The sequence below is a fragment of the Chaetura pelagica genome, unplaced genomic scaffold, assembly GCF_000747805.2.
Source record: "Chaetura pelagica isolate M959 unplaced genomic scaffold, ChaPel_1.0 scaffold386, whole genome shotgun sequence".
NCBI lineage: Eukaryota > Metazoa > Chordata > Aves > Apodiformes > Apodidae > Chaetura > Chaetura pelagica.
This window is the reverse complement of record NW_009953703.1, coordinates 2810715-2831709: the sequence shown is the minus strand read 5'-3', so window position 1 is coordinate 2831709 and position 20995 is coordinate 2810715. Positions and strand designations below refer to the sequence as shown.

Genomic DNA, 20995 nt, shown 5'->3' with positions numbered 1-20995 from the left:
CTTTGAGCTGGCTGTGATGCAATAACATTGTGTGGGGTCAGGCATGGTGTTGCAACGGAATAACATGTTGTTTGTGTATGGATATATGTAAGAGAACAAGAGATGGCTGTGAGTGCTATTTCAAAAGGCTGATGGAACAAAACAGATTTAAACCAGCTTTAAAATTTATAACAAAATTTCACTGGATTGATATTAATTAATAATACACATTGCTGATGGCTAGTTCTTACTCATTCCTAGTCATTACCACTGCATATTCAAAGCAATTAGACTGTAACAATTTCATTATAAATTAATTGTGAGCAGACAGTACCCCAGAGCTGGTGCCATGTATTTAGCACTGATAATCATGGTTCTTCATAGTGAGCAGTTTGAGACTGGTGCTTTTTATTGTTGCATGGCAGTTTATTCCTCCTTTTCAGCTTTTGCTGCTATTGAAAGAAAAGCAGGTGTGTTTTTAAAAAATCTCAAGGTTGTCCTTCATTGGTGACTAATAATTGACCATGACTGAGTTGCTTGCAGATCTGGGGCCACTGCTTGCAACCTGTGCCCATATTTTCAGGGCCTTTGCTGTTATATCTAAGCTGTATGCCATAACAAGAGGCACCTGTTACCCAGCCCTAGCTTTCACAAACACAGGAGGCCAGAATTTGTGCCTTGCACATTTAGCATAGAAATGCAGTCAGCATAAGGCCTGATGCCTCTTCCTGTCAGTGGTATTTTTTACTATTTTTACTGAGCCACTTGGTCGAAAAAATGCAAATATATTGTTTACTAGTCATGCTGTATAAGTTTGCCCATGTTTGAGTGCATAACAAGCTAATATGTGAATACTGCTCAGTCAGCTGCTACTTTATGGGTGCAACAGCTTCTATTTTGGCTAGAGACAATTAAGGTTTTATAACTGTGGAGTTAGTAATGAACAGTGCATTCAGCTGAGTAATAGTCGAATCCTGACTTGTCCTGAGGGTAGTGCTGTTCCAAGTTTACCCTGAGTAAGTACAAACTGGACAAGCTTACTATGTGTCCATGCTTATACAAGGATTTTGCTTTATCTCTTGTAGATTATACTCATTTTTTAAAAGGGAAGAGAAATACATGTATGTTTCACCATAATCCATTCACATGAAGGTTAATTGTTTGTACTCTAAGCATTAAAAAAAAAAAGAGTAAGGCTTAAAATGCTCAGAAGTGTGTGGTTTGCATCCCTGATGTACACATCACTATAGTACTGAGATACTTTCCTGCTATGATTCTGAATAGCAAGAGGGCTCTTTTGTAGTGATGACACAGGCATGGTAATGTTATCCTCTGTAACTAATGAACTGACCAGCTGTTGAGCACTATTTTATTAAATATAGAACAGAAAAAATGTGTTTTTAATGAAGCACTTTGAATTATTAAAAATACTAAGACTGTTAAAAATCTTATGCCTATCTAAATGGGTGGGAAGTAAGCTCTTTTCCAAAGATATATGCTAATCTTTTTTTTAAAGGTAGAGGCAGTTCTGTTTTAAATTGTGACTTGTTTATTGCAGAGTGTGTAGCTGGTCTGTTTAAAAAAAAACCAAAAAAAACCCACAAGAAAACAAAATGCCACTATGTTGATTCAGTTGCCACTGTGTTGATTCAGTTGCAGTGAGAGTTTGGCTGGTTAGGGTCAAATTTAAAGAACATAACAAAGCTTTTCTTTATTAAAGATTTTCTTGCCTTGTGTATATCTTTCACCCTGCTTTTCACACTTGTTTAGTTTTGGTACATTACCTCCTCTCAGTAAATCGTGAGGAATTATCTTCCTAATGTTTTCACACCAACTATGACATACTCAGTTTCTAGAGGGGTAATGGAATTACTTCAAGGGTTGTCTTAGAGTGAGACTACCTCTTTCTAAAGTTTAAAAAAAAAAAAAAAAAAAGAAAAAAAAAAGAAAAAAGAAAAAGCCTGTAATTTTTAGAAACATACAGATATGTTTCCATACCCTCTTTACATATGACTCCCACTGTGCCTTTTGGAGACTAGACTTGGAAAACGCCTCAATAATTTACAGGATCAGCTCCTTTGAGAACGTTTAGAAGGCAAGGGGGAGAATAAGGGAAGTACTCTGCTACCTTACATTTGGGAATGGCTTACTTGGTGCAGACAGAGAGACACCTAGTCAGTAGGCACTATCAAAGTCCATGAGTGATTATAGTAGACTAATATGTGTTTATTGCTTCAGTTATTAATTTCCTGCAAAAAAAAAACAAACACCAGGTAGATGTTTCTGTGCTGCTGTCTTCATGCATCCACATAGCCCCTTGATATCCTCTGGCCAGTAGTCTACTTAGATACCAGATAAGTCATTCTAGGTACGTGGTAACCATTAACCATGGAGTAATTCTGTTGCAGTCCTTGACATCTGTCAAATCTAATATTAAACATATATATACACCAAAGTCAGTGTGTGTGCATCTAGCCATGGAAGTGGTGCAAGCACAGAGATTATTCTTCTATTCACATTACAAACCTCCATGACCACCAGCAGTGTTGTAAAGTTAGTTAAGTGCATGTTGTTGGGCATTCATCAAGTTGCTAACCACTGAAATTGCTTAGTTGGCAGTAAAAATAGGGCTGCCTTGGGGTGCTTGGTGTTTTTGGGTGGTTTTTTTCCTTTTAGCACTTGAAATAACAGGTGCTATTCTTCCAGCTGGCAATTAATTTTAAACTTTTCTTAAAGCAAAAGTTTAATATTTGCTGTCTACCTTCTTACAGTTTTTTAGTGGATTTATGGGGTTTTTTTCTGTTGATAAACAGAGTAGAAAAGTCAACAGCTGTATTTAGGTAGATCATTCTCATTGGTTAGACATACACTTTCTTGTAATCATCCTTGTTCCTGTTCTAGAACCTTAAAAAGAAGACTGTGAAATGCTTGCAGCTTTTTATTACTGTTTTAAGTGTTAATTATGTTCTGTAATCATTAGCACTTGTCTGGTAAAACCTGGTGATGATAGGTTTACTTTCTTATTCAGTATTTTTCACTTCACAAACTGATAATTGAGGAAGAAATATTGACTGTTATAACCACAGATAAGTATTGCTGAGGAGGATGCTGTCAGTGTTTACTTGAAGTCAATGAGGGAGTTAATCTTGAATATTTCAGATTTCATTTTTAAGTTCTGGAGTTGTCTTAAACTATGGAATTTTCTATATTTTATCACACCAGGTATTGCAAAATAATAGTAAAACATTCAGGTTTTAATGAAATAACAATGCTGTACTTTTTCGTCAGGCCAAGGGTTTCCCAAGGCTACAGACAAACAAAAAAAAGTGAAACTTTCCTCTGCCATTTCTTGGAAAATTAGGTTTATGGAGAGCAGCATTAAACAGAGTCCTTTATTTTCTCTGTTGAGACAATTTGTTTTATTTATTAAGATATTTCATGTGTGGAAAAAGTGAACTCGAGGGCTTTATTATTTTTCACTGTACTTGCAGTTTATTTTTCTACACCATTCCTCTTTAAAGAAAAGATGGCTACAGATTGTTCTCTTATCAGCAAAAATGTGTGGTACGGCTGCTGCCTTCTCTTCTTTTGGTTTACTATGTGATATATGTTCACTTCTACAGTTAATAATAATGCAAATTGCATATGCAAGACACGTTGGAAGATAAGTAGTTCAAAGGTATTTCTGTTCCTCTGCAGAACTGCTGGTTTAACTGAAAGCAGAAGATCTAAAGGGAATTTTAACAAACAGGGAGCACTGCTAGCAAGCATCTGTGTAATTATCCTATTAGGATAGAGCAACATCTGCATTATCTGGGCAAGTACAGAGTGGAAGGGAACATTATGTCCTCTAATCCTGTCTGGGAGCATTATGAAGTTAAAAGGGTAACATTTTACCAAATCTGTGTTTTAACATGATAGGTTACACTTAATTACCTTTTAATTACCTTTCTTCATGATGCATTTTTGCTAAGGACACCCTGCCTCTAGCCTTCATCACAGAGCTTTTCCTGCCTTTAGATTGTTTATGCCAGGTTCTTCGTTTGAGTTTGCCATGAAAAAATGGCCTTACTGTGTCTTAAAGGCTGCTGCTATTAAAATTCTTTTTCCCTTCTAGTGTGTGTGATAAACTCCAAGAACATCAATTCTGTATACAAAAAGTTATGTGGTAGCATTCAGAAGTATGTTTATTGAATTTAGTTGCGAAGTGCAAATTCATTGGACAATGTTTTATGAATAAAGAGTAGCTATGCACAGCAGAGGCCACACAGGAGCAAGAGGAGATTATTCCAGTCTTCTGACTGCTTGCAGTGTGAGCCAGGAGAGTGTATTGGCTTTAATAATGTAGATTTCTTTTTTCCTCTGTACCCCTGAGGGAGTCTGATTTCCTGATCACCTATCTAGCCATATGCCACAGCCCTTGCCAGGAACTGAGCAGTGTCACTGCCAGCTAAAATTACTTGTTTTCTGAGAGCTGAATTATGTGGAGAAGTGTCTTAGATTGCTGCACTGGCAACATCGCAAAGTTTTGTGTACACACACACCCAAATATATGTAAAAACAGCCTTACCTTGAAATTTAGCTTAGAAACTGCTTCAAGCATTGAACTTGATCCAGATACTGAGAGGTGTTCTACACCTGCTCAGACGCATTGCTGCTCCTTTGTTCTCTTTCCAGTGCTTTTCTCAGCTTCTTTGTTCTCTGCCTAGTACAGTACAATGTTGATACATGCAAATTAAACATTTAGAAAGAAAACATATTGTCTACTCTTACTTTTTACCTAGTAGAGTGAAGACCTAGTATAGCTAGTATAAACTTCTTAAATGTTCTAACTATGCTTCTTTTCTTTCCTCTTACAACAGGATGGAACTGAAATACGGATATACGTTAACTAAGGAGTTGGAATAAGACTTGAGTCCTGCTCTGTGATATTTATATACCTGGACCATGAACTTGCTGTTTGACTTCATGCTTTAGGAACCTCTGTAGTAACTGTGTGAAGCTGTTGGGAATCATGGCATTCTCTCCATGGAAGCTGTCCTCTCAGAAACTTGGCTTTTTCCTGGTGACTTTTGGTTTCATTTGGGGAATGATGCTTCTGCATTTTACTATTCAGCAGCAAACACAGCACGAAAGCAGTTCAGTCCTGCGTGAGCAAATTTTGGATCTCAGCAAAAGATACATCAAAGCATTAGCTGAAGAAAATAAAAATGTGGTTGATGGGCCTTACGTTGGGACAGTGACAGCATATGGTAAGTGTGCCTTACATTACATGATAATCTGATTAAGGTTTTTCTTAAATTGTCCAAATATTTTACTTCAAAATGCTGCTCATTTGACAGTATTTGCACTGTGGATTTTCTGCACAGATGGAGAAAGCAGTCTTCTCTTTTAAGTATAAGATGGGACAAATTTTACATTTCCAGTCACTTGGAAATGATGCTGTCTGCTGATTTTTACTACATCTGTCTAGTAGCTCTACATGGTGTGCCTCAGGTTGTTTGTTAGAACTTCATTTTTTAAAACTGCTGGTTTTGAGAAACTTGGGAGGGTTTTCAGTTTGCGTGTCGGTGATCTAAGAAATTCCTTTTGGAAGAAGAACTTGTCTTCCTGATAAAGTGGAGACTTGCTAGGTTTAATTCTTATTTCCCATTTCACTTCTTTGTTTAGTCAATCTACTAAATATTTATGTATCTGGCACAAATTTCAATTAAGCTTAAATATATCATATTTGCCTTAGGGCAGACAACTCTTTCTGTGAGTTTCAGTGCTCTGTTTGGCAGTAAGTTTTAATGCTTACTCTCTTCCATTTTTTTAAAACATGAGAACTTTGTGTGCATGTGTGAGAGAAAGCATGCAGAAAATAACAAAGTTTATTTCATTATAATAAAATTGCAGTTTCAGGTTAGGTGTGGCCCCTTTCCAGCCTGATAAAGTCACATCACACACATCCCTTTCCTAATTGTCTATACACTTTCAGGCTGTCTGGAAAGTTAAAGTCATCTAGATCTGTTTGCTTTTATATTTGCCCTAGTACTCAGCTCTGAAGAAATTGCATAGCTGTCTTTTGTAGGCTTAGACAAAGAATGAAGACTAGGATGCAACAGAAAATGGCTACACCTTTTTCTCTACTTTTATCTCAATACTCTTTACTTTTTGTTGCATTTAATGAAAATGCCCTGCTGGGAGGTTCTCACCATGTTTTGTTTCTGTTATCATTTTTTTCCTCCTAAAAAAAGGAGTTTTGTGCTCACATGAAGGTGCTTGCCTATAAGCCTGATGTTATAATCCCAAACATATCTATCAGTTTTATTGCTTTGTTGCTTAAATAACAAACTATCCTTATTCTATAACTTTTACTGATTTGTGACTGCATGTTGAAGTATTCTGGTATGGTTATCTTACAAAGCAACACAAGCTAAATAGAGTGGTACTAGATCAGTACTTAGTTTGAAGACCTCCAAGCAAGTAGAAGTTCCAAAAGAAGTGTGTTCATAGGATTAAAGCAAACCCTTATCTGCTATATAGCCATCATCAGTGCCCCATTATCTTGTAAGAGTGCTTGATGGTAGATGAACTGAAGAAGAAAAAAACAAAAAACAAACAAACAAAAAAAACCAAACTAAAAACCAATGTTCCTCCAGAAATTGAAGGGTAACTGCATTAATCTGTGCCCTGGCTAGGTCTCAGAGTACAGGATATTCTTAAGGTAGGATCTCCCTGCAGCTTGTTGCCTGTGGCATTAATTTCCTGCTCTAAAGTCTCCTGAGGAGTAAGTTCACTTGCTGCCAAAGAGTGGTCAGGTTCCTCAGGAGATGTTAAACTGCATTTGAAAATGGGTGAAATGATTTAGTTATCCTTCTGTGAAGTTATAGGTAAGTTTTGTGTAGAAATGTCAAGTTCTGTGGCTAAGAAGAATTTTAAGTTTAAAGAGAGGTTAGGAGAGGTGTTTTCAATTAAGGAGTTTGGAAGGATGCAAAATAATGGTAATATTTATTTGAAATATTGGAGGGAAAGGTGCTACAGTGAATTAGTAGCACTGTATTAAATAATACTTTATGAAACTGAGTAAACTGATAATTACATAATAAATCAGTTAATTTGTCCTGTTTGGCACACCAAATGATTTGTTGATAGCAAATGATCAGGTTATCAGTACAGGAATGAACACAATAATGGTCAAGTTTATGGACAGAAGTTGGTTCACTGTTCTGTGAAAACTAATGTTCTTGTATATTACCCTTGTTATTTTTTTTTAATCTTATCCTCTGATTGCTGTTAGCAAGCAGTCATTATTTCCATGCTCAATAATAAGTTTTGAGTTTGCTTGATTTGGCTGCTTTTACCCAGTCAAAAGACCTTCAGTCATTCCTTAGTTGTGATTGCACAGCTTGTTTCTTTCTCATTTTTTCTCTCTACCATATAATTGACCTGTCAGGTAGGTGAGTCAAACACCTTCCTTTTTAAAGTTATAGTCCAAACATACACAACAAATACTAGATTTTTATAGCAGTAAACAGTTGTTTTACAAGAATTGTTATGAATCTCTGCTTCTGCCCTTCCGTTCTCCAACTAGTCTCCAATTTTTTGTTCTAGTAGACAGTCTCTCCTATCAGTGGTTTGATAGCAGTATTTAAAAATTGCAAGGTTTAACAGTTTTTTCTGTTTATGATCAATGCACAGGTTTATGTATGCTATGTTTCTTTAATTGTTTCCTGATTATTTTTTTTTACTACTTTTTTCCTAGATTTTTTTCTTCCTTCTTTACCTTGATTTTGTTCATGTTAATAACATGAGAAAAAACTTCTGGATGCCTTTGAAAATAGTTCAGATCATTCCATCATTTGATCTTTAAAGGACAAAGGAAAACACAAAATAAAATATCTACTTGATGGCTCCATGGAACAAATATCACTCTCCTTTAATTTGGAAAAAATAATCATAAGCTTTCTAAAAGTAAAAGCCTTTTCTTGTTTTCTCTCATTTGCACAAGAATTGAGCTAGTCATGGGAAAAAAATAAAGACAGCACAAAATAAGTGTGGCAAAAAATACAACTGATGTTGGGGCAGAGGAATCTTTTTAGATATATGGAGAAAATTTCAATTACAGGTTCAAAAAGATTAGAAAGTTATTTGATTCTAAACTTGTAAAAAGCAGAAAACTCGTTTTATATACACACATGTAATTATTTTCTGTAATTAAATGGGAAAATAATGTAAATTCATCATACCAAGTTCTTTAATCTTGAGACAAGGGTAAATGAGCAAAGAACAATGCTTTCTTTCATCTTTTTTGGCTTGTTACTGCCACAGTTACACAGTTTAGTCTGGTAGTGGTCTGTTTTTACTTTCTTGCCCACAGTTCTTAAGGGTTACCCAACTGTCTTTACTTCATAATGTCTGAACAAAAGAAAAGGGAAAGAAAAAATATCAGATGTTACTGTGTGTTGTTTTCTACACAAAAGAAGTGCTGTGTCAGACCAGCTGGATAGGTAAAGGCAATCACCAACAGACTGAAGAAGCAAATGATTAATGGTGTCTACAACAGAGAGGTGGAACTTCACAGTTTTTTGTCAATGCAGAATGTGATTGTGGTGGAAGAGAAGCTGGAGAAGGTTTTTGTGCTGGTTTGAAGCTGTCCCTTTTTTAGAAGGGTGTTTTTGTTTCTGGGTGACTTGAGTATTCAACAGACTGTTCCCCTGACTGTGCTTGAATGTGGATTTAGGTTTAGATTCATTACTATTTAAGCAACTTCTTATTACTAGAGCTATTAGAAAGTGTGCATTTTTCTGTTCCCATGTGTGTCCCCCTAAAGGCACACATTTCTTGAATATATGATACATATGTGGGTTGCAGTATGCTTTATAACATACACAGGAAGACAAGTTCCACATCCAGGGAAACTTGTATGTGAGGCTCAATGAAGTAGGGAGCTTTAGTGCATAGGACTGCTAGTGACAACTACTTGCACTGAAAAACTGTCTGTATATATTCCAGTCTCATTCTTGTATCTATTTTTTCAGTCTGTCTGACAGCATCGCCTTGATAAGCAGTTTAACTTTTCATTTTGGTTTGTAGATTTGAAGAAGACACTTGCCGTCTTGTTGGATAACATCTTGCAGCGCATTGGGAAGCTGGAGTCCAAGGTGGAGAATCTTGTACTTAATGGAACAGGAGCAAACTCTACCAACAATACTACCACTCCTGCTCCCAGCTTAGGAGCAGTTGAAAAGCTTAATGTAGCAGGTGGGTATGACGATTGTTTAAAGTATTTAAGGGCTGAAAAATCTGTGCTTTTTCTCTCCTGGCCACAAGAAAATTTTTCAGAGTTAGATGTTTGGAATGTCTTAGAAAACAAATTTCAAAGTGTAACCTGACTGACAACATCAAGTCCAGTTTACAAACTCAGAGGAAGAATTTCTTCTGTGGTAACTTGAACACACTGAAGAAAAGTCATCTGCCAGATGTGTGTAGTCCATCTTGTTTGCAGTAGATGTTTCTCACTTTAAGTGGTTGCACTTTAGAACTATGAAACTGGGCAGACGCTTTGTCTCTTAAGTCTAATTACTTGGGTTGGTGTAAATCTGCTCTACATTTCTGCCTTATGCACTTTATTAGTTGTTAATGGAAATAAAATATTTATTATGTTTGTTACGGATTGTGGTTTAAAAATGTCCTTCCCAGCTCTGCTTAATAACTCTTTCAGTTTGACGCACAGAGGTAACCTACGTGATACCTTCAACTTCGAATATATGCTTTAAAGCATAATTTGAAATAATATTTTTTTTTCTTCATTGAATAGACTGTTCACTACCCTTACAACTTTTCAAAGCATTTGAGTCAACCAGTTGTGGTGAAATGTCTTTCCTCTTCTCCTGCAAGTTCCTTTAGTGTTTCTAGCTGTCAGTGTGGTTGGTACACTGGATAAATTTTGATAGTGCCTGATCTATTGCCCTGTGTTTGCTCAGCCACCAAGTCTAAACAGATACTGGCCCTCCTGACCCTTAGGAAGGGCTGAGTCTGCCCTCCTCATAATCTTTGCAGTCCCAAATAGGGAGAAGAACAGAAGACTTAGTTCAACTTGATTAATAGCTGGATAGCTGTGATCCTAAGTCTTGCCTGTGCTTGATTTCCTGTAAAAATAAATACTTATGTTGAGGGGGTGTTGCCTTCCCAAGTCTGTCAAAACAGAGATGCAAATGCTACCTCTTATAGGGTAATGCCACTGAAAGAAAATCTAGGAGAGTGGATGTACAAATGATACCTGTCATGACCGAGGTAGGGCAACCCAGTAAGATTCAGACTAGACCCCCTTGCTTTCTAAACTCCTTCTCAGAGAGGAGCCCAGGTATGGCTGGATCCAACCTTTGTCTCAGACCTGGCCCTTCCAGGGGGAGTGATTAAAATGTCATGGTCCAAGGAAATGCTCAACCATCCGATATCCCTTGATCAGATTAAGCTGAAACAACACTAAAGGTCTGTATTTGAATTAGGTTTAATTAAAGTATAGAAGGAATTCAGATACTTCAATTATTATCTTAGGCTGAACAATCATAAAGGCTGACATTTAGATCACTGGAGTACAATACCTGTATGCTTAAGCTGCACAACCTGAGAAAAAAATGTGATTAGGCCTTGCGTTACTTAATGATTTTAAGAAGGAAGAGAAAGAGAGCAGAAGAAAAGTTTAGACAGATAGAAAACAGAAAATCATCAGTCCTGGATGAAGGGTTGGTGTAAGTGAGGCTCCCCAAGCCCCCTGTTTTACAGGCCTTGTTTCCTTATTTCATAAGGATGAGCAAGTGTGATTGAGTCATGAGACTGAGCAGCTGGAGTGGACTTGTCTCAGTCCTTGTAGTTGCAGGCCCCAGGCCATATAAGCAGAGTTGCTGTATCAGCTGCTTTGTCCTAACTGCCCTTTGTTGGTACCAGGACATTGAAGGCATATTATCTCTTGGTGAGACAGACTTTTGTGTCTCTCTTATCACATAGTAAAAATACACTTAAAGGCATTTACAGCAGCCCTTTGCATGTGTGGTTTACTACTGCTTGCCTTATTGTACTTTTTTTCTCCCAGTGTGGCTCTCATCTTAAAGGCAGATTAGAAGCAAGTAGTTGAAGAGGTATAGGGCCTGCAGACTGACATGAACCACGTTGCTATCACAAATAATACAACACAAGATCTTTGTAAGATCTTTGTAAGGTCTTCCACTTGGTGAAATCCATTTTAATAGATTTGCAGATAATTGGAAGCAGCATACTCAAGTTGTTTCTTGCTTATATATACACTTACAGGTAAAGGCTTATTGTTCTTACCTGACTAGGAAGTATCTCTCACCAGTTCTTAGAGTGAATTGCATTTTACTTGTTGTTCTTGGATTTTCCTAGATTCACACTTTTAGTACTCATGACCAATGTTTAAGGAGCTGGGTAGAAGTTTTTAGTTTATGGTGTGCTTTTGGCTGCTCTGTGGCAAAGAATACTATTTGTCTTATTAGAGCTACAGTTTTTTTACCTCTGAGTCTTGGAACACTTAAATTTAAAATATCTGAAGCAACTACATTAAACAGCAACAACAGAAGAAACCTTTAGGAAACAGTTTAAGGTTTGACTAATGTATTGTTCTTTATTTCCTGTTCAAAAAGTATTACTGTTCAGGTGTCTCCAGGATAGATAGTACCAATGGGCAGAATAGAGCTTGAAGTTCAGCCTTGTGTTAAAGTGCCTACTATTCATCCATTTGAAGCAATCAGTGGAAATTAATCTGATCAGAGGCAGCCAAATGGAAATGGAAAAGTTGTTTCTCCTTCTGTCTTCATAAGTCTTCAGCAGTTTCCTGACAGTAGCAAACTCTGGAAGCCATATAATTCCAGTAAAAATATAATATGTATCTCGTCTGTTAGGAAGGAATTGTTCAGAAAATAAGCTAGGTGAGTAAACATTGTGATTACAAAGCCAAAGTTGGTTTTGTCTGTAATATTTCAGCAGCATCATTTTTTTACTGTGCTAGAGCAATTGAGATAATCTGAAAATTGTTGTAGAGAAGGCATTTTATTACCCAACAGATTGTCATTTTACCAAGCTGAAACATGTATGTATACAAATACACATGATACTTTCACTGTTTTCTTTAGTATAGTTTATTCAGCTGTTACACTGTGAAGTGATCACAGAAAGCAAAATTGTTAGGATTACTGTTTCTCACTATCAACTGTAATATTGTAATGCTGTCTTAGGACAAATTCATTTTAGCTATTGCTAGTCATTTCCCTCTTTCTGTTTGGACAACTAGTATTTATGGAGCATCCTAACAACATAAGGTTTAATATTTTTAGTAATTAAAAAAAACCCCACAACTTCTAGAGTTTATATTTCTGCAAATCTGTTTTGCCTTAGAGTTTCTGCTTAAAACTCTGAAGTAAATTAAGGATTTTATAGCCTCATTCATCAGTGCAAAAATGCAGTGTCATTAGCAGATTTTCCTAGGGGAGTCCTGCTTCCAGTGGAGCTGCTTCATGCATTTATTAATTTTGGATTGAGCTATCACAGTACACTGAGACTTGATTCTATAATCTGTATAACCATGACCCTTTAGCTATGGAAAGCTTTTCTAAAATAAATTAAGCTTCCTGCAGTCAGTAGCTGCACCTTAGCGTCTATGAACACTGCTTGTAAACCTTGGTAGTAAATAGTGGAGTCAGTAGTCATCCTGAAATCTGCATTTTGTCTCACTGACCATGTGTAAAGTTTACTGTTTGTTATATATTACCTAAGGACATGCAAGCGATAAAATAAGACACAATAGGATAACATAAAAGTTATTATACTGGAAATATTTTTCCTCATTGCTGATTATGGCTGGACACAAACGCAAGAGCAAAACAGTATTTTTCTATAGTTTAAAACTGACTGCCAGGGAAGGCTAGACTGTTCAATCTGAATGTGCTGTGAGCTTTTCTTTGTTATGTGTTTTATGTATTAATAACGCTTGAATGGAAAAATAATAGTACTCTTTACCTGCAAAGTAGAAAGAAAAGAGATTATAATTAGTCAACATTTCTCCTCCAAAAGCCTCTCTGCAAGTGGACTTTTCTTTCATTAAGTACATTGCTGTGTTCAGAATGTAGTCCTAAAAACAGTATCCCTAAGCTACAGGTAGAGCACTGTGATAAAGCAGGAATCCTGATTTAGTTCCAGGGTCAAGTTACTGAAATCAGTCCAGGTTATGATTTCATCTCACTTTGAAAAACACAACTGCTATGTAACCTGATTTTTGTGGTTAGTATTATTTTTTGTAAGATTAAGGACACTAGCAACTGGACCAGATACGGAGTTTTAAAAATTTCCACTCCTCTCCATCTTTTCTATGTAGACAGTAGAATAACGGTATAAAAAGGCAATATTTCTAGTATTTGAATGTATGGATATTTAATTCAGTTCTTGTATATATTGTTTTTAGCTTAGCTCAGATGTGAGTTTGAGTGTGACTTTTTAAGTAACCCAAGTAAGTTTTGCACTGGGAGTGGTATAAACCTTGGAGAATAATTCACGATAAATTACTTCATGAAGAAATGAGCCAACTTCTCTGAAACAGCCTGTCAGCAAAGGAAAAAGGAGGCACTGGCACAGTAATTAACCAAGCTGTTAACCAGTTTGGAAAAAAATATCTATTTTATTTTAGGCTTATTAATACAGCCAGAAGTTTGATAATCTCTGGCCAAACAGTAGCCATCATGGCTATTTATGCCTTGTAACAGCATAGAAATGTTTGTGGCTTCCTAAAAACAGTTTTGATAAATTTTGAGCCTGTACTTTGACCAGTGTAGCCTAAACAAGCTTTTATATGGTAGTCATGGTAGCCCATGACTTTTTCTTTCCATAGAGTAACCTCTTCATCACCATACTGAAACCTGAGATATGCTGGTAGTTGGAGATGACCTAGCATAAGTCAAGAATTCTTTGACCAAGATCTGCAACTGTACTTTGGGCAGATGTCCAAATAACCTAAGAACTCAGGGTTTAAAATTGAGGGGCTTTTTGGAAATAAAGTTATTCATGACTTTACAGAGTTACGTGTAACTTTACAAATGTCTCTTCATCAGTTTCATTAGCAAGACATGAAGAAAAGTGTTTCGGTTTCTTGTTTTTCTTTAAAAAATTGCTCCACCTTTGTCTGTCAAGCATGGTGTAGAACTGAGGCAGCAGTGGTGAAATGTACAATAGAAAATATTCTGTTGGTGGCGTTTGGAATTTTTGGCAGATAAAAGGATCTGAAGAAAATCCCTTGGGATTATGCTTGTCCCTAATAAGGTGATAACAGTTTGTAGGAGGAAATGTTGGGGATTTAGCAAGGAGTGTAACTCCTGCTGCATGAGTGGGTGAACTCAAACTTTTATTTGATTAATTTTTGAGTTCCCATTTAGAGACCAGAAATCTCTCTTCCTTTTCAGACATGAACAATGATTGTTGTTGGTACATAGACTGTACTGTGTATTCATACCCTTGGTGTGGTTAGGTTTAGTGTTTGTAACATGATGCTACACCTGGCTTCTTCCTCTGAAGTACGTCTTGGAAAATCTTTCATGGACAACATGAACTCTTAGGATCACAAATGTCATTAATCCGTATCCCAAAGGAGTTGAGGGGATCTCTGCAAGAGGGTGAGGTTGTACAGATGTGTTAAAAAGCAAAGTCATAATGGTCCTTGGGTAGCTTGAGTGGGAACTTAGGTGTTACTTTTTCCATGTGTGGTGTTACACTTTACTTTTACCATGTGTAAAATTATATGCATACTTGCCTTTTTCTTCTTCCCTCCTCAAAAACGTTGAACAATCCAGTTGTTTTGACATGGACAATTTTCTGCTACTTTTCCTGAGCCTTACTTTTCCTGATTGCTGTTTTGGTGATAATAAAATGGAAAGGGGGAAATATGAAACCATGACACTTTTCAAGCAGAGCTTGTCTACATGACTGCTTCTGTTATCACTGAATCCTTGGTTCCATGTGATAGGCACAAGATCAGTTTGGCTTAGGCAACTTGGCTTTTAACAGTTGTGCTTTTCTAAAGACAACTATAAAAGAAATCTTTGATTTTTGTGGGACAGTACTGCACTAAGCACATTTCATCAGTGCAGTCTGCTTGCACAAACATGATCTAAGAATCAGTTTTCTTCAGAGTGTATAAGGTTTGTGTGTTGTGGGATGGGTTTGTTTTGGGCTTTGTTTTGGAGTTGTTTTTTCTAAATTGTGAGCTCTTGATGTGTTAATGTGGCAGCTATGGGAAAAACTTAATTTAAGCAAACTAAAGGAAGCTTTAAATTCCTCAGGCTTTAAAACACTACTAAATACTGTCATTAATTCTGAATATGCATGTTGCAAACCAATTTTTTAAAAATAAAAATGTTGATTTAAAGCAAGGGCCAAGGTGCTCTGAGGCCATTGTAGTGACTCTATAGCACTTGTTCAGTGAAAAGCTAAATTTTTTGTTAGTGTAACCATCTTAATACCTCAGATAACATATTTGCACTGAAAACTGTGCCAGACTAGTTGTTTACAAAACGTTCTGCCTTGATAAGTGGAACTTCAGAAGATTTTAATGATGCGTCTTTGATCCCATAAAAATGAGCAAGTGAAGGTTCATGTCAAATTCTCTCCCACACCCCACTTGTACATAGCTGGTTCTTGGAAAACTCTTACTAAGACTGAACTGTGGAGTATTAGGTTGGTGTATGTAGCACTGCTCAGTGAGGGAGAATACTTCTGGTGTATCTATCTCTTCCAAGTTTCTGCAGCTTTTCTGCCTTATGCTTTAACTTGTTCTGCTGTCGTGGCTTTTGAATTTTCTTTTAACTACTTTAGTAACTAGTAGTAACTCATTAGGATGCAAACTTCAGTATTTACTTGTCATCTAAGACATGATGGCTTGGATGCCTGTCAGATTTCTGGCATCCTTCTTGAACATGTAGCAAGGCAGGCTGACAAGTCAGCTTTGGCAATGCTGCAAGCAGATTTTTTTTTTCCTTTTTTTTTTTTTTTACATGTTACTATGGTGAGAAGGACCTTTGTCATTGTATTTCCATATCCCTCCTACCTGGAACTGATACACTCAAGCCTTTTAGAGGGGGTCAGAGACTTGGGTAGCTTCACGATCAGTTGATCTGTACCCATGACGCTCTGTCTGATGAACTTTGTTACACATATACCAGCCTCATTAGTTTTAACAGATTGCAACCGCAGTTCACCCCATAGTTCTGGACTTCAAAGACAAAACAGATTTAGAAAAAACAGAAAAAGCTAAGATACTGCATATAATTTTTAATTTCCAAAGCTGTTCTCCTGTCTTAAGAGGGCTACAGTAGGCTTTTTTCAGTTAACATAGTATGTACAATGTTCTCTACAGTCATGCCTTAAAAAAACAAGCTAGTTGTCCCCACAGAATGTCTTTGTATCAGATGTAATAGGATGTGGGCTGCACTGCTTCTAATAGCCAAGGTTACAGCTTTCCTAGGGTAATGCTTTGCTTTGTCTCGTATTTCTTGTGCTTTATCCATAGTATTCTTTTCCCACACTGCAGATAGTACCAAGCAGTTTTTCCCATTTTACTGTCTATGTGCCTCCCACAGAAGCAGTAGCATGGAGCTGGGGAGATCTGTGTGTTTTCAAGTCTTCCTGTTGCAGCAGAGTGCAATGACTGTGCAGAAGACCACACATGAATATTTTCCACTGCAGTCCTAAGATGTAATGCTGAAGGGGGCTTTTAGTGGTCCCCTGGGCTGCGTCTTGATTCACTACCTGACTACTACTAGAATTCTCCAAACACTGCACTAATTTCTGTAGTGTTAATGGAACGCAGCAGCACAGCTGTGTGAGGATGGACTAGCACTAGAAAAGTTAATTTTCTTTCAACCATTACCCATGCTTTACTGCTGAAGTTTCTAAAATATTAGTAGAAAGCATTTTGTGCTAGACATTTAAAATCTTGAAACCTTTAAGTTCATTTCATTGAATATGTTGATGGTACTTTCAGCTCACACTGCAATTTCTCTCTTTAAAGGAATCTTGTCAGCTGGAGATGAAAAATGTGAGTTAAAGTGAGAATGTGTTAATTAATGGGAGAAAGGAAAGGAGACCTTATACAAGCTAAACCAGACTTAACTAGAGTGTTGTGTCTAACTGTAGATATGAAATTTCAGAATTGAAATAGACAAAACAAGAGAATTAAAGTAAGAATAGTACTTTTATTTAATTATCAAAACCAGAAAGACAACAAATAGACATAAAATTGATGAATAGACTTGATTGGATATGATTATTTTGTCCTTCAAATACTAAGGAGGTTCCTGATTTTATGAGATCTGTTGATGGGAAGCACTTTGATTTGAGCTGTTATCTGGGCTACATGTCATCAAAAGATATTCTAATAGGCTTTTTTGCACTAGTCTTGAAATCTGGGTTTTAGCCTCAATATTCCAAAGTATATAAAATTCTGTGTCGTGTTATGTTCCTAAGATACTTCTCTTTTTTAGCACTTTGATTTGAGCTGTTATCTGGGCTACATGTCATCAAAAGATATTCTAATAGGCTTTTTTGCACTAGTCTTGAAATCTGGGTTTTAGCCTCAATATTCCAAAGTATATAAAATTCTGTGTCGTGTTATGTTCCTAAGATACTTCTTCTGTTCTTTGGAGAATGGAGAGTTGTTCTGTGGAAGACTAGATAGGCTGGTGGTGTCACAGTTTGTAATTTCAACAGTATTGTGGGGGTTTAATTTGCCTTTTTTTCCTATTTGTTATTTTAAAACTTTTATAACCAATAGAGTTATCTATCAATAAAAATATCGCTACCGAGTAACTACTTATAACTGTTACTCACTGTCTTAGTGGATTATTTCTAAACTTCCGAACTGTATGATGGAGAAAAATTGAAGCAGAATTTTTAGCCTCTTACAAAACACATTATTTAGAAGATGGTGCAGTATTGGAAAGGGACAAAATATGTATGTAGCACTCACTTTTACTGTTTTGTTTGAGTAAGTGGAAAGCAAACAAAAAATTAATTCCCTATCACAGATTCTGCTTTTAACCACGATTCTCTCTTGGGTGTTGTAGACCTTCACTAAAAGAAACTAAACGTGTGGATATGGAGTTCAGTTGCAAGAGATGATAAAGGCCTGTACCTGTCAACTGCTGTTTAAAGAGGGCAGTGTCAAAGGCATAGGACTTCTGCCAGTATAGTTGTTCATCTAGAGCAAGAAGGGAGAAGTATCTTTTCCAATGCAAGGTTAGGTGGCTTAGCTTAAATCTGCCAGCTGTTTCATACTAATGTGCCAGACTTTGCTATGAAATAACTGATGATTGTTCACAAGTTCAGGTTCACTTGCTGTGCACTAACGATCTCCAGTGCAGAGCTGTGTATCTCTAAACAATCACATGTATTTGCAAAGTGAACGTACGGCTCTTTTCTAAACATGGGGATGGAGTTTTGGTTAGTTAGATATTGAATATCCCAGGACTTCACAAACAGAGTACTATATTTAAAGAGCTTTTTAAAATCGAGAGTAGCTTGGTGTTTTATCAATATTTTCAATTTTTTCCAGGATACTCTGTAACACCTTTGTGGTCTTGGGTTTACAATATGCACACATTCTTATTTTCAATTTGTCAGTGCATTGACTTTTAATTTAACATCATATGAGATAAATGTTGAATAAGTAGGTCTTTGCATGAAAGCAGTCAAGAGGATAAAAGCTGTGCATGACTTCAAAAACACTTGGATGTCTGCAGAATAGAAATTAATACCATGGTTCACACAAAGCTTAAGAGAAAAAGCTTATGTATTATCTGCTGTTCCTTTGTACTGCCACAACACTTACTGTATTTCTGACTGTTTTGGTTGTAAGTTCTAAGTTTTAGCTGGGAAAGGAGATCTCAGAACTTGCATTTTAAGTTACATACATCCTAATTAAAGGCAAAAGTTCTTATGGTTTCTCAAATACTGCTTTCCAACAGTAACTTTAATGTCTGGCTTAATAATGTATTTTTTCCCCTTTAGGTAAGAGCTATTCAACATTAATTTGGCAGCAACTTAATAATTCTAGCCAAACCTTTTTAACAAGAACCTTTATCAGATATTAGGGGTTTTTTTCATCACTCCAAATGATAAGAAACTCTAAGCTCTTGACTTGTATTTTAATAATTGCTTTTCATGCTTTGGAAGATCCAGATGGGTAGATCAGCATCCCCAGGGTTCAACTTTCTTCATCTCCCCATGCCTGTGATCCACTCAAAAGTGTAAATTCCTCGTATGTGATTGAGGTTGGTCCCAGCTGTTCATGGGGATGCAAGATTTTGTTCACCTCTGGATTCTTTTTTAAGAAGAGCCTGCTTCTAGTTTGAGTGGATGGTCAAAGCGTGTGCACAAAAAAAGTGAGAGAGCTGACTTGGCAGTATGGGCCCGAAGTGAGCTAGAGACATGCTAGGGAATCTTGTCCAGCCCTTGCTGCTGCTTCTGCTGGTCCAGCTGTTCAGCATGGTTTGAGGGCAAACTGGTCCATTAATGTGTAGCTATGAACTTGTTACTGAAAGAGGCTGGTCACGACTTCCTTGACTTTAGGGATTTTACAAGAATGTTTCCTGTGCCAGTAACAGTAGTTCAGAACAGCTAGTTTAATAAGGATGAGGAAAGGAGTCTTATTGTTGCTTATAGCTGACTAGCTGTTGCCTGCAGGCTCCAGCAAATGGTTAGTAGTGAGCAGCTAGAGGAGCTGAATTCTTCACACAAGTTCTGATCATTAAGGAAAAAAAAAGGCTGGGAGCTGCTGTGGTTTAGGCATAGCTGGCAACAAAGAACCACATGTCCGCTTGTGTCAGATACTCCTGAAAATACTAAAAAAAATCATCATGTTCTTTTGGAAATACTGTTAGAGGCATTAATTCTTCTCCAAGCATTTTAACATGGTTAGAGTTGATGAAGGTGGATGCTGGTGTTTCTTGTACATAAAGATTATCCTGGGGAGATCAGTATGCTGCTTGCATGTAAATCATCCCAGTGGAAAAGCAGGAGTGGGCCTGCTCAGCAAAAGCCCTGGTGCAGCTGGCCACAGGGAAGACCAGAAGTCTGAGAAAAATCTTGTGCTGACATAAATGTCTGTTTTTTGCATTTTCCTTATGGGGATGGGCAGCAACAGGGAGAGCTGGGAAGGCTGGCTTTCTGCTTGGGAAGTATTGGTGTGTAGTACTGCCACAGCTCATCTGAGCTGTTAAAGTGTATGGTGGGTGTGATATGTGACTGTTGCAACAAGGCAATTTATATTCTTGCAAGGAGATCTTTCAAGTACAGGGATCCTGTAAAACCTTTTGAGCAATGAACAGTAGCAGAGATCACTGCCCATCTCCCAAAAACACACAGGCATGCACAAAAGTTTTATGTATGGCAAGAGCAAACAGGTATTTAGACTATAATCTTGTATCTACCAAAAATGAGGCCGTTTTCTGTATCTTGTGGGTTTTTTCTCCATCCTTCTTTTCTTTGACAGATCATGAGATGCCCATTAAAATGCAGTATGGTATAAGTGAAAAACTTAGCATGGTAGATGTTTGTGCCGTAAAATAAAAAAATATATCTTGTGTTTATGTGTTACCCTCTACTTAAAGGAACTTCAGAAGAAGAGGGGGTTTACATGACTAACCCTCTGAACTGGGTGGCACTCAGTAAGATAACAAAGATGGCTAGAGATAGAAGACAAAGTTCACAATCCTACTTGTTGGCAAGCTGTATCTTCCAATCAGCAGAAAGGACAGAAGAGCAGCTTTTCAGTACTTCTCTACTTTTGATAAATAAGGAGATGAACGAGTAACATCAAGTCTAAGGAGGACTGACCATCTTGCACAGGAGGATTGCTTAGCCCAGAGCAAGCAATGGAAAGGTTCTGTGTTTAGATGGCTTTGCTTGGGTGTGCCAGTGGCTTCTCCTGCAACTGCAGTCCCTAGGGGACTGTCATTCCCACCTCTACTTTGCT

General features: G+C 37.1%; 1 protein-coding gene across 1 annotated transcript in view; it reads left to right on the top strand.

Moving 5' to 3' along the window:
- Positions 1 to 4839: 4839 nt before the first annotated feature.
- The window catches only part of MGAT5 (mannosyl (alpha-1,6-)-glycoprotein beta-1,6-N-acetyl-glucosaminyltransferase), a 66437-nt gene continuing 50281 nt past the window's right edge, over positions 4840 to 20995 (top strand). The window contains exons 1-2 of the mRNA XM_010000381.1: positions 4840 to 5231; positions 9058 to 9225. Of these exons, the coding sequence (XP_009998683.1) occupies positions 4994 to 5231; positions 9058 to 9225 (406 nt within the window). The 5' untranslated portion in view covers positions 4840 to 4993. The remainder of the gene's footprint in view (positions 5232 to 9057; positions 9226 to 20995) is intronic.